The sequence below is a fragment of the Brassica oleracea genome, chromosome C6 (assembly GCF_000695525.1).
Source record: "Brassica oleracea var. oleracea cultivar TO1000 chromosome C6, BOL, whole genome shotgun sequence".
Classification (NCBI taxonomy): domain Eukaryota; kingdom Viridiplantae; phylum Streptophyta; class Magnoliopsida; order Brassicales; family Brassicaceae; genus Brassica; species Brassica oleracea.
In genome coordinates, this window is record NC_027753.1 from 34,132,931 (window position 1) to 34,147,598 (window position 14,668).

At 29.8% G+C, this 14,668-nt stretch overlaps 2 protein-coding genes across 2 annotated transcripts in view; one reads left to right on the plus strand and one right to left on the minus strand.

The window, feature by feature from the left end:
- Positions 1-10,426: 10,426 nt before the first annotated feature.
- LOC106298064 lies at positions 10,427-11,116 on the minus strand. The gene has a single exon (XM_013734166.1). It carries the CDS (start codon positions 11,114-11,116, stop codon positions 10,427-10,429), a length of 690 nt encoding a protein of 229 aa, XP_013589620.1.
- Positions 11,117-13,453: 2,337 nt separating this feature from the next.
- The window catches only part of LOC106301029 (methyltransferase-like protein 7A), a 1,912-nt gene continuing 697 nt past the window's right edge, over positions 13,454-14,668 (plus strand). The window contains exons 1-5 of the mRNA XM_013737335.1: positions 13,454-13,748; positions 13,837-13,932; positions 14,004-14,222; positions 14,386-14,482; positions 14,577-14,639. Coding sequence (XP_013592789.1) covers positions 13,506-13,748; positions 13,837-13,932; positions 14,004-14,222; positions 14,386-14,482; positions 14,577-14,639 — 718 coding nt within the window. The 5' untranslated portion in view covers positions 13,454-13,505. The remainder of the gene's footprint in view (positions 13,749-13,836; positions 13,933-14,003; positions 14,223-14,385; positions 14,483-14,576; positions 14,640-14,668) is intronic.

Genomic DNA, 14,668 nt, shown 5'->3' on the forward strand with positions numbered 1-14,668 from the left:
AAAATAAGTGACTAAAATATTAATACACATGATACTTTATAATTTTTGAATCATTCTGTAATTTAAATGTATAAACATAAATAAAATATTATTAAAAACAATAATATGTTGTTATTTTAGTTAGACCTATGAATTTAGATAAATGAATTTAGATTGGTCATGTTATTTCTTTTGTGGTTTTTGTGGGTTAATTAAATTACAAATTTCTTCCAAATTGAAAAGTACTATTGACTTTAATTACACTAAAAGTCGAGTAGTTGTGCTCACTATATTTACTTAGGTTTATAAGACTATATGTGTAAATATATTTTGTATAATGTTGTATAATTTGATACCTTTTGTCTTAGAAAAATTATAGGAAAAAACTAAAATGATGATAGACTAGAAGATGTATAAGAGAAACGAATCGATAATATTTAAAAATTCACACATCAATACAAATATTTTAAAATAATTAAATTATTTACTTGTAATTATTATTAAATTAGGCTATTACACAATTTTGATGATGAAATACACAAAATATTATTTAACAAAAATATTAAAATTCATATTTTTGGATATTCATTAGTTCATATATATGGTTGAAGAAATTTAATATAATTATGTAGTAAATATTTAATAATTACGTATAATTTTTATTTTTGTGAATTTTCCTTTTTAATGAAAACTCACTTATATTTAAAAATATTTTCGTTTATAAATAAAAATAAAAAGGAAACTTAAATTATAATTTTGACTTAAATTTTAACAAAAGAAAAGGAAACCAGTTTTTCTTTTAATAATGGCACTTACATAAAATATATTTGTTTCACTATGGATACTACCTCTGTAATCCACCATTATAAGAATCAACATCAACGCGAAACGTATAGAATTCATAGAAAATTGTGAAATGGTAATATGTCTAATGAATCACAAAAAATTGTTAACAATATTTTGTAGGAAAAAAATATATTAAGAAATTTTGAAAACGATTATATGTTACCTTTTTAAATATATCATTAAAAGATTTTTTTTTCTAAAAATACAAGTTTTATGTAACTACACTAACATTGATGATATGTATTTCTAATTTATAGCTTTTAGGAAAAAATACTGATAAAAAATTATCAATGTTTAAGACTTTTTTAACCTGTTTATAAACTTTGTCACACTTTTATATGATTATAAATATTTATTATTCTGTATTTTGTTAACAATGTTATTAAATTTATATGGTTCAGTTCTTGCCTTTTGAACTCAACGATGCAGTCTTATTGGGAAGAGGGTACAAGCTGAATTTTTCAAGATTTAAGATCTTATACAATAAAACAGACTTGTCTCTCTCCTCCTTCCTCCACATCCTCAATCACCTAGGAGCGTTTTGCGACACGTCAGCACTTCCCTCCTGCAATACCTCTTTCTTCCGTAAATCATTAAACATCTTGCTTGAAAACTTCTTGGGCTTATTGATGTTTTTTGTTGGGTTTCTTCGTCGTCGTCGCAAGCAGTAACTCCCGTCATATCGTCTTCCATCCATTCCTTTGACGGAGAGACTCAGTGTTGATGGCATTCAATCAAATTCACCCACTTTCTCCTCATCAATACAGGTTTTTCTCCTCCCTATCAATCGAATTGGATATATATATAGTCTCTAGGATCTCAGGAGGACTCTCAAACGTCTTACGAATCATATACTTGCGACAACCCTACAAGTAGAAGTTCTTAGAATGGCGATTACTCAGCTCCACTTCTCCGATTTGAAGGCTGGTCGTTTGGAGGACAGAGTTGTCACAAGTCTTCTTCGTTTTTGGGAGGCTAGGAACATTAAGAAATCTGGTGAGCTTATGAGTGTGGATTTCATCTTCCTCAATGAGAAGGTAGCGAATCTTGAAAAGCTTTCTTTTAATTACTTTAATATTTCCGCAAGAGTATGTACCATTTAAAACCAACATTCACTGGGTGTGCAGTGCCGTCGACATTCCAAGATTACGGGGAAGAAATTCACAGTTGGTCTTATCTCTGCAACCCCTCTGAACGCAACACTACTCTTTCCAACGGCGGCGTTAGAACATAGTTTAGATCTTGAGCTTGAAGAGATTCATTTTTTGGACACAATTCCTATAGTTTTGAGTTTGGTGATTGTAATTTTAAACAGCTCCAGTATGGGGGAAATTGTGAAGTGCATTGATTTAGTAATGTTTCGTGCTGTTTATATGCCTTACCTACACGGACAGTAAAGCACGTGATTAATACACACCTGCTGGTGGCAATCTCTATCTTTTAGATTGCTCTTTTGTAGGCTGCAAACTCATACTTGGTGTGAGGTGGGAAGCTCGCAAGGTGTGAAGCGTGAAAGTGAGACTGAAACTGAAACTGATGCCTGACTCAGAGAACCGGCTAGCTTCTATTTGATTTCTTTTTTTTTCTATCATATATATGGCTTAACAATATTATGCTTTTCGAAAAGGTTTGGGGGAAAATCCATGGTTACAGGAGAAATATAGAGCCACCACTGTGACGACATTTAAAACAATTGGAGGCAATGCAGGTTAATAAAACAAGTTTCGGTTTTGATTTGTCTCTCCACATTAATTTTTGATAGCTATCCTATTTCTACTTTGTCCCAGAGAAGATTGCTGGTTAGTAGTTCCTGTCACTGGTGAGGTAACAATGGTGTAGAAACTCTCGAGAGTTCTTTTGTGGGTTCAAAAAGAAAACATGGCAATGGTGGTGAAACACATTTCAATGAGCTTAGCAATGGAGACACTGGGGTATCATCATCCGTAACTTTAAACCATTGATTTTCCTCTGTACGTTTAACTATTTATGCCACAAATTTTTTGGGTTCATGTATCTGTTAATGTCTTATGCAGAAAACAACTACGGTTTCAAGAGGAGAGTTGACGTTTCAAGATATTTATGTGCAGAGGCATTGCTGAATGAAGAAGATGAGAACGGCTATAGTGATTGGAAACCTGTGCAGCAGAAGATGCCAGTTGAGTTTGTGAAATGGTGTTGCTTCAATTGCACTATGGCAAATCCTGGTGATATGATTCATTGTTATGTATATTTTGCTTACTTTTTCATGTTTGAATAATTTTGTTTCTGATCTTATCATTACCAGCGTCTGCAATTATTTGTCTGAGGCATATGGATATTCTGCATCTCTGTTATTTAAAAGACACTGGTCTCTCACCGAAGTCGAAGAGAAATGTGGAGGTAAGATTTTGCTTCTTTTTGGACATGTCGTTAAGATATATTGCTATTTCGGTACCACATTATCTAACTTCAAGTAACACTAAGCAAGCTCACGTCTCTTTTATCTTGATCTTAGGAAATTCATCTGCAGCTAGCTCAACAGCTGTTGGTTTTGAGGAGATAATGTTGCTGCACTCAGAAGTATGATTTTGTAACTGTTATAGTTTCGTGAGATATCTGTTGACGTCAATACAATTTATTTACCTCCAAAGCTTATCTTCGTGCAATTATTTCGCAAGAGCTCCAGATGGTGAGCTGCTACTTAATTGTCTTAGAGACATATCTAACTGCGAGTAGTTTGTTTATTTCCTTACTTTTGCAAACAAGTCACTAACTAATTTTTTTCTTTCAGTTTTAAGGTCTACACTTTAGAGCATGTTAATTTCACAAGCCAGCTTCTCTGTAGGTTTGAATTTACCTGTAACGTTTCAGGGTTCATCATGCAAAACATGATTTGCTTGTGTTATTTTGTCTTTCACTGCTCATAATTTCCTATTGTTTGCCAGCTACTTCACCGCCGACACATACTAATAAGTATTGAGCACCTGCTGCTTGATTAGCAGCAGGTTTGTGTGCTGATCTAGCTAAAGAAATTTTCTCATGATAAAATGTTAATCAGCCGGGAACTTAGAAGCTCATTATGTTTAAGCTCAGGTCAGATTGGTAAGTTGCTCAAATGTGATGTCCCGAGGTTAGATGTCTTTAAACTTGCAACTAAAGGTATATTCACACAGCAGTTTGGGTGAGCCTGACATGAACTGCTCGACAAGTTCGACAAAGTATGGGGGTGTTCAGAAAATTTAAACTATGACGGTCTCTGAGCTAAACGCTTATGTCCTCCATTGTTCACCGCATGTGCATTCCGTTCCTGGTCCATTCTGCTAAATGTTATCACAACAATATACATATTACACACATGTAATATTACGTACATCTTCAGTTGATTATTTTGTTCTGGTACTTATCTTTTTCCAGCTTAAACTTTAACGGTTTCGATAGATAAATGTTTGGTTTATCTCACTTGATCAACTCCTCCGCAACTAAGTCATTGCCTTCCAAAAAAAATATCAAAGTACTTGATGGAATGAATTAGCTACGCTGTTACATACCATAATTACTTTACGAATCCCAAGCTTTTTGATAAGTCCATAGTCATCACCTCCATCCATTTCACACTTCCAACCACGTCATTATTTCGAATCAAGAGTTTGACTATAATATGATGAGAATAAATATACTCGAAGATTAAAAAAATTCTTGCTCAGTTCTACAAGTACTAAACCTGTTTCTAATATTAGATAAAAGTCACTGGACTTGAATATTACTTGATAAGTTACAGAGGTATAAGAGCAACTATTACATGTTACCGCTACAATATAGTTGACCGGTCCGACACGTGTTACTATTACAAGCTAATTACCAAAATTATTTTCACGAATATTTGTCCATCATATCTATTACCATATTAAATAAAACAAAACCACCTTCTATGCTTTAACAATTAGAACCAGATTCAACCAAAACAAACCCAAAAAAGTTATGTATCTTTAGACGATGGAAAAATATGTGAAACCCCATAAACGACATCAAAAAGTACATAGGCTAACATTCTTGATATAATGTTAAAAAAAGAACACAACTGCAACTCACAGATACGGAGTAAATGTCCAAAACAAACATCAATGCTACACTAACAAATATTAAGTTCGTCTATTTCATTCGATACACACACGGTCAATCATTTTTATATCTTAAGATAATACTTCAAAAAAGCAAGACTTTTATATACTATCCAATAAACATGCTAGCGGAGTTTATTTTCACCACAAATGAAAAGTTACTAGGCATGAATATTTTTAAGGAAAATAAAATATAAAATTTTTGGGTAATATTTTGTTAGTTTTAGTTTTATTTGAGTTATTAAGTTTGTGATTAAATAAGTTTAGTTAAGACTCTTAAATCATTTATAAATATTTAAATATTATTTATACAACATTAATAAAATTTATAAACTCAGCTCCATCCCTTAAATACTACTCCCTCTCCCTCTATTCCTAAATATAAGATGTTTGGGGTAATGCACACTTATTAAGAAAATTACTTTTTTACCTAGAAAATATCATTAAAATTATAAACTAAAAACTACTCAACCTATTACAAAATAGAACTATTAAATTTGATTGGCTACACCGTTTTTGATAAACTTAAAGTTACCTAGAAATATGAGAACATCTTATATATTGGAACATAAAATTTATTCTAAACATCTTACATTTCAGAATAGAGGGAGTATACCCTAAACAATCTATCTTATTAAAACTCAAGTACAAAATTGGAGTGTTTGGAGATTTGAATAGGACTATTAAAAAAATTTGGAGTGTTTGGAAACATGAATTGTAGTCTTTTAAAAAATTAATTTTGTTTGGAAACAAGGATAGTAGTATTAATAAAAAAAATAATGGGCTTATGTTATTAAGAAAAATTAAAAGTCCATCATATTATAAGAAACTATCTATCTGGCCCAGATTTAAAATATACGAAAACGGATCAATCTAATTGCCTAAAACTTTTTCTTTTCTAAACTAACCATAAAACAAAATTTAAAATTTATACACATATTTCAAATCAAAATAATAATTTAAATTTGATTTATATCAAAAATACGTCTAAAACATTAATAAAAATTATAAGAAAAGTAAATCAACAACATATAGTTATTAAGTCATATAATATCTATTTTCAATATTATAAGCGTTTGCACTCAGATAATTTTAAATTCATTTTATAATTTATGTTTTGTGAAAATTGATAGATATGCATTATATATAAGCAAATAGTATTATAATATATTAAATTAAACTAAAATTTATATTAAAAACCCGGGCGTAGCCCGGGAAAACCAATAAACCGACGGCAAAAGATGAAAAGGTGTTGGAGGCTGGTATCAGGAAAGGTCCTAATATGAGATACTACGTAATGTGAATGTAACTCTTCTTGGGTTGGATCCAAATCCTAAAATGAAAGTATGCACGCAAAGCCGCTATGAAAGCAGGATTGGATCCCAAAATCTTTAGATTCATCATGCAATGAGTAACTATTGGTTACTGTTTTTTTTTTTTTTTTGTCATAATCCCCTTGGGTTACTTCTCTGATGTTGGTTCAGTGAATGCAGTAGTTGCAACACTTGTTCTATTTACTGTCCCTAATGTCACTCAAACACTCAATGGTAGTTCTTTCTTCCTACTATTAAAAGCATCATCACTGCTTATTTGTAACAAACACATAAACAAAAAAAATATTTTTCAGTGATACATGTCGTATTTTTGTTTGTTAGATAGTAACAGTGAAAATCTTCCAATACCCAAAAATTGGATTGAGTTCAATTCTAGATTCAATTCAAGAAGTAACAGTGAAAAACATATAACACATTTAAATTTTAAATTTGATTTTGATTTGATTTTTTTTTAAATAATTTTGGATAAATGTGATGGCTTATGTAAACTATCAGAATCGGACTATTAAAATATTTGAATAATTTCTATAAAAAATAGTTGACATTAAAACGGAATAATATAAATTAATTAAAAGGGATAAACACACAATTTTCCTACGTGATGAATAAAACAAAATGGAATATACAATCTATTTCTAATACTATAGATTTAGAAAATCAGATATTAAATAAAAAATAAGAAAATTAAATAAAAATTAAGAAAATTAAATAAAAAATAAAATAACTAAAAATTCAAAAAAACTAATATTAAATTAAAATAAAGAAAAAATAAAATATTAATTCATAAAAGTCAAAAAATTTAGAAAATTCAAAAATTCAAAAATTCAAAATATTTTTTTTTAATTAAAAGATTTTTTTTTTTTTTAAATATCATATCATCGTTCAAAATAACAATTTCAAATATATCACCAATAATGATGATGGTTTCTCAAATACCATTAACAATGATGGTTTTGGTATATCTCCAATGATAATTTCCGACATTATCGATGGAAATGAAAAAAATGATTTGTATATTTTTCATTTTCATTTTTTTGAAATTTCTGATTTTTTTTAGTTTTTTCTGTATTTTAATTTGTTCTTATATACTTTTTTGAATTTTTTAGTTAATGTTTTTGTTTTTATATTATTTTCTAAATCTTATTTAATTTCTGATATTTTAAAAAAAAATCTGATTTTTTTTTAATTTTATGAGTTTTTTTGTTAAATTTTCTGATTTCTATTAATTTTTTTGTTTATTTTATCAATTAAATAATTACTTTTTGAAAACAAAACTGACACAACATTTTTTACCTGTTCAGCCGGTCAATTTTCTTCTTTGAAATTTTTTTATGATACAAATGTCTTTTTGAAGGTTTAAAGTGTTAGTAATAAATGACACTTTCAGGGTTTTTTATGCGATTTTTCTTTTTATTTTCTATTCTTTTAATTTATTTTATTAACAATACTTTTTGTTTCTGAATGTTTTTCAACTACATTCCATTGCTTTCCACATTTTCCATTTCATTCCGTTCCGTACATTTTATTTTTCTTTCATTTCAAATGGTAACATTTTGTGGAATGTGATAGTGTGTGGTTTTAAAAAGTGAAAAAGCAAAAAAAAAACAAAAAAACGCAAATGAATCTAGTGTGTTCAAAACAAGCTAATAATATAAAAATTCTAGGAATTGAATAATGCCCGGAGAAAAAGATTTTATTTTTATTTTGATTATAATATACACTACTATACATTATAGATAAGATCATTTCCAATGATATTTTATTTTTCTCTTTGAACATTATTTATATAGTAAAAGTATTTCTAGTGGTGCAGTATATCTTATACCAAATAATAAAAACATGAAGAGAGTTATTCCTAATATAGAGTAGCACTCTTTGTTCATACTATTTTTAAAGCATTTTTAACAAAATAATTCTTTTTATTTAGATTATTTTCACACAAATAAAATTATATATTATAGTTATTATAGTTGATATGTCGTTTATTTTTCACATAAAGTTTGGTATTTATTATTATATATATTCTTATTTAACTATATTATATATTTTGTACTGTTTGTTTTTTTTATCAGTCAAATTATTTTTAATACCATAGAATATATATTTACTTATCGAATATTATTTCGTTCCACTTAAGTTTTGAAAGTGAAGAAAACATAAAACGGCTCTACAGCAAAATAAAAAAATTCACTAAAAATTTTTCATTCACGATTATTAGAAAACATAAAAGTTTAAGGAAAGTAATGCTTCAGGGAAGTAATGATTAAAAATAATATGGAATCCGGCAGTGAAATGGGTGACAATTTATAAAGGAAATATATGCTCCAGTAAATTACTATTTTTTTGTAGCAAATGATTTATGTTATGGTATTTTAAATATTTCTTGCTATTAATATTATCTAAAAATTGTATTATTAACAAAATGATGTTGTAAATTATAAATTTTAGTTTTAGCAATAGATAAAAATTTGTATAAAAACTGTCTTGTTAGTGTTATCAGTGTATTGTTTATTATAGTTAAAATTTGACATAATAAAATATTTTAAAACACAAACACACACACATATATATAATGAGCATATTCAATCAACTTTTTTTTTTATATTTTGAATCATTTTCTAGTTTGAGTATCCCATAATATTTTTAAAGAATCAAATTAATGTCTAAATGACATAATATAACAATTTTAAATGTAATATAATTAATTAATGACTAGTACTATAAAAATTTATATTGTTTTCTTATCAGAATTGTATTTAAATTTATTCATGTGATATATATTGAATATAAAACCAACTTCGAATTGGATTAGTTTCTACTTAATTACTATATTTATAATATTTATCAATTTTCTAAAAATAATTAGTTTTAATATATAATATATAACAATTTAAAATTTTATATAAGTTTTTATAAATGTGTACAGCATTTTAAACTACTTTTTATCTAGTTTTACCATTTGACTATATAATTTGGAACGGTAAATTCATTTGATCTATATTTGTTTCACTGGTTACTATAGATCACATTTGTTACGTTTTGTGGTGGAGCCAATTCATTGGAAGAGGGGTCACTTAACCCACATGTTTTTTTTTTTAATTTGGTAATGTACTTAATTAGTGGTGTATAATGGATGATTTAAACGTATTTGTGAGAAAAAAACCTAACCGTTAAGAGAGAAAGAGAGGGATTTTATTCTAGTTTCAAAGCGATGGCCGGAGGTTTTTATAGCTCCTACATCGGCTTATTTGATTTGTTTTGTTCATTTTTCTTTGATTTGCTTTATTTCTGATTATTTGGTTTGTTTGATTGTCAATTTATTTTAAATCTAGCAAAGTTTTTTATTGTTCTCTAGTATGTTTCTTCCAATGGATTTGGTAAGACAAAAATTTTGGTTTAGTTGAACCGTTTAGAGACAGTAATTGACAGATCTACTGCGGATGGTGGCGACGAGTCTTACCGATTTCAATCGTTGATGGTTCTTTATTTGAGGGTGATGGAGTTCTTGCTACAAACTATGGTTACTTCAAAATGCAACATGAAATTCTATGGAACAGTAATCTTTTGACTCTGTTATTATCAATATAGCAATAGAAAGAGTTGTCTTATCTCGGTGATTCCTACTGGAGTATTACAAAGAGAGTTACAAGTTCTCAATTCAGTAAGCGCGATATTTTTGGATTTATACGAAAATTATCTTATTTGAGATTCAACTATTTCAAAAGAAAATATAAAATTTTAAAGTCATCCATACGCAAAATAAATGTGTGTTGGTTTACTTTAGATCTCTACTGGTGTATTTTTTTTTTACATTTGTTTTTCTAGTTTACATTGTTTAGAACTATTTACCTAGAAGACTTATAATACAATGCGAGTTAAAAAATAATAATAATGGATGATATAGTTTATGTCACATGGATATGATCTCTTTGATCCAAATTCAGTTTCTTATTATTGCACTTGATATATATGTTTATAGAGCATAATACTTAATGTTTATATTGATATTTGATCTATATAACAAAGTTTTTCGATCCGCTTGATCCGTATCGTGTGGTCTTCTTTTATCATCCGGAGCTTATTTCATTTGGATCACATTTGCTTGACATAACACAAGAAATACAGTTATCTCGTATTTTTTTTGATCAACCATCTTTCATTAATAAGAAACTAGAAGTCTAGGCCCAAGGAGGCCCGGTTACAAAGAGAACTTTTTGCTAAGTGGTCCGCAGGTCCATTAAACTCCCGAGGAATAAAAGAGAAAAAACAGAAAGCAAAGGAAAGTGATAAAGCTCCGATATTCGAGAGAACTCCGTGGATGATCTTCGGTTTGTTGATCGAAGTGATGGCTCTGATGAGCACAAGAGAATCTGATCTAAGCCAGATTTGTGTGTAGCCAAGACGAATGGCGTGTTGGAGGGCAGATCGTACCGCTAGGGCTTCAGCCAAGAGGACCGATTGCACGTGAGTCTGAAATTGGGCGCCTTGAAGAGTTGGGGTTCCTGGAGATGTAAAGATCCATCCAAGTCCCGTCGATTCCGAGTTCTTATCCCACGCTGCGTCGCTATTGCATAGGATTGTCCATGAGGGGATCGTCGGCGTCAGAGTGATAGATGGCTCCTTTTGCGCATTACGTGAGGTGTTGATTGGGTTCTGAGCAAGCTGCCATTCCCTAGCTGCTGCCAAAGCCTTGGAGACCACTTCTGAGAGTGATTGGTGACGCGACTCAAATAAGAGATGGTTTCGTGTGTTCCACAACGCCCACATGATCCAAAAGAGTGTGTTTATTGACACTCCCGTCGGCGGAAGGCAAGTCCAATTGCTCGAAGCTTCAAGTGCGATGACTATTGATGGGCACATAGCTGAGCAGAACGGTGATTGGAGAGGAACGAGGTTCCACACAGTTATCTCGTATCATATTTGTATTATGTACCGCTCATGTAATCGTATCCTTAATTAGTGGATACACTCTCACTCACAGTTTTGGTGTTACACTGTTGGGATACCTATAGTTTTTTTATGTTATCTTTCTCGATCTTCTGGAAACACATGATTGATGCCACACATATCAATGCTCAAAATATACAAACACGTGGCCTTTCCTGACAGACTGTATTTTTATTAATACAAATAAAGATGATCAATTTACAAAAAGTACTTTAGAAAGATAATAAAAAAAACGTTTTGCTCTGCATCGACATTAGTTATATTGAAACGAGTGGTTGGCTTGTCCAATTTTTTTTATTTTTTTGACATATCGTGCTTATTTCTGTTTCCGTTTAGTTGATATTATTTATATTAATTTTATATTTTAATATATTTTTTTATTGGTCAAAACGTGATTAGTTGTATTAGTAACGATGAAAATTATGAAATCTACAAGCGTTCATCTACAATATAAACTGATCACAAACATTCAAAAGAAAACTGACAGAAGTGGGGTCCGCAAATTTTTATTTATAAAGTAGAGGGTGAGTTAATTGCCTCTTTGGAAACACAGCAGGCACGGCCATGACGATTACAAATGACACGAGATTCATACTGAACGATCAATTGGCTTATTGGTCCAATAATTTTCAATGGCCTACATAAATTATTTAACATATGTTTTCTATATTATTTATCTAATATCATATAATAACAATACAAAAAATACATTATAATTTATAAAATAATTTTACTTCAATAACGATTTTACTTCACTAATGATTCATTAATGGCATATTCTTTTATTTAAAAAAAGTAAAATTCTTTTTTACCTATAAAAATAATTTTACTTCATTAATGATTTATAAAGATTGATCAGGTTAACTGTATAAAAGTATTAATATAACTTAACTGTATAAAAGTATTAATATAATTTACTATGAATTTTTTGACTAATTAATTATATATAATCATTCACTACATATTAAAATCTTATTTTGTTTTTATAAATATTTAAAACAGATTTACATCAAATAATAATAATGAATAATTGATAACAATAATAAAAATACTAAAAACATTAAAAACAAGAAGAATTAAATTCACTCAGAACAACTAAAATAATTCTCTCGTTTTTAGAATTTTATTTTTATTGATTGATAATTACATTTGAAATAACTATTCAACAACACATTTAATCAATATAATATAATCTTTTTTTTTGTAACAATATAATATAATCTTCATAAACAATAAAAAATATCTCTACAAATATTGTAATCAATTTTGATATTTGGTGAAATCTCTGTCATATGATACATCTATATTATTAAATTATTATACATGCATATGCAATTGCCATACAAATAGTTTACAGAGAGTAATAGATTATACGTTTGTTTTAGTTTATAAATTGTATTAGTACCTTGGATGTGGACACTCCACCTAGTATCATATAATTTGTTTGTTTCTTTAACGCTCTGTATAATATTAATGAAAACTCTGGGGAGTGGGGGGGGGGGTTCGCACAAAATCAATAACAAAGGGAAAGACTTGCATAAAACCAAAGACAGTAAAAATGAAAATGCCAGTAAACATCGAACGGTAACGAGACTCCAGAGAGTCCAAAGAAAAAGACTTGCATAACACCAAAGACATAGAAAACATCAAAATTCCATTATTGGTTATAATGGAAAATTTGACTTAATGTGTGTCTTCCTTTTAAAAATGCTTAATGAATAAAATAATAGTAAAAAGCTTATTTGATGACGCGTCCAGAGCCGAGCCTTGGATAATAGTATTTTAAACATTTAATAGAGTCCCCATTTTATAGGGGCTCACATTTAAAAATAAAATATTTATATAAGTATATACATTTTGGTATAGTAATATAAAAATTGAGTATAAAAGTGAAAGACAATTTTAATTTATAAAAATGATTGGGTGGATTTTATATTGTTGTGATTTAGATATAAATAAACAGCAAAATTAAGATTTTAAAAAAAATATTTATAAATATATTAAATAATATGTAAATATAACGCGTCGTACTCAGAAATAAAGATGCTCTGTATAATTATTATGCACAAACAAAAGATTGCTTCGGAAAGACGGTTATAAATACGTTATGGTGTGCAATGAAGATATTAGAGAATCAAACTGAGACACAAATTAAGATGCTAGAAAGTTCCAAACAAATTAAAAAATATATATATATATAAAATAAAGATGCATGCTATGGAAAGACGGTTATAAAATACGTTATGGTGTGCAATGAAGATATTAGAGAATCAAACTGAGACGAGTAGTTTGAGAAATAGCAATGGCCATCCTGAATTTCACACCTTCCTCAATGTTCCCGGTGACCATAGATTCAGCTCGAGGAACAAGAGTTAGAGGTTCTGTCATCAAAATGCAGAAGAGCCTCAATACTACGGATCCTCCTGCCTCACCTGGTTTCAGCTTATGTACGTGCGGAAGAAAGCATTTCCTAGGAGAAGCTACGACGCCGTTTCTTCCAATCTCTCCTTCCTACGCTGCTCCATCCACAGCTCCAAACTCAACGGTTGCTTGTAGTGAACTTTGCTGCTAAATTATAGAAGAGGAATACAATACCTATTTTATCTAATTATCTATATCTTCATTTATATCAGGAAGTATTGAACCAATTGCGTCCTCCTAAGCCTGACTGGTATTTTGAGCTCTATGGTTATTTTAGGAGCGCAGGGATGGAAAGATATGAGAAAGAGGTTAGTGACTTCATGAGATTTGCATGCATTCTTTCTTTGTTTCTAACGTTTCATTCTTCTTCTTTTGTCAGATTGCTGTTTACAAGAGGAAACTCTTTGCAAATTTGGTGGGAAAAGCAGAAACTGTTTTGGAAATTGGTATTGGAGCTGGTCCGAACATCAAGTACTACAACAATATTCCAAACGTCTCTGTTCTTGGTGTGGATCCAAACCCTAAGATGGAAAGTCACGCACTCAAATCCGCTATAGAAGCAGGAGTGAAATCCGAAAACTTCAAGTTCATTCACGCGGTAATGGCCTTCTTCATATTTTGTTCTGAACAAACGCGAATCAAACAAGAAGAAATCATGAAAACTTAGAGAAAACGAAATTCAATCGAAGCAAATACTGTTTTAGGGTTTATATATTGATTGTGTGGATTAATTATTTCTTGTTTTTATTTGTGTGGACTAGGTCGCAGAATCTATGCCATTAGAAGATGCATCAGTTGATGCAGTTGTTGGAAGTCTTGTGATGTGTTCTGTCTCGGATATCCCTCAAACACTCAAAGGTAAATTGTTTAACTCCCTTTAAATCGAACATCTTACTTCAGATGTCAAATCAAAAGAAAACAAAGCTCATCAAACACTTTGGTACATGTACAGAGATAAAACGGATCCTAAAACCAGGAGGGCTTTACCTCTTCGTGGAACATGTTGCAGCAGAAGGTATCACTTTCGACTCATGAGGAATCCAT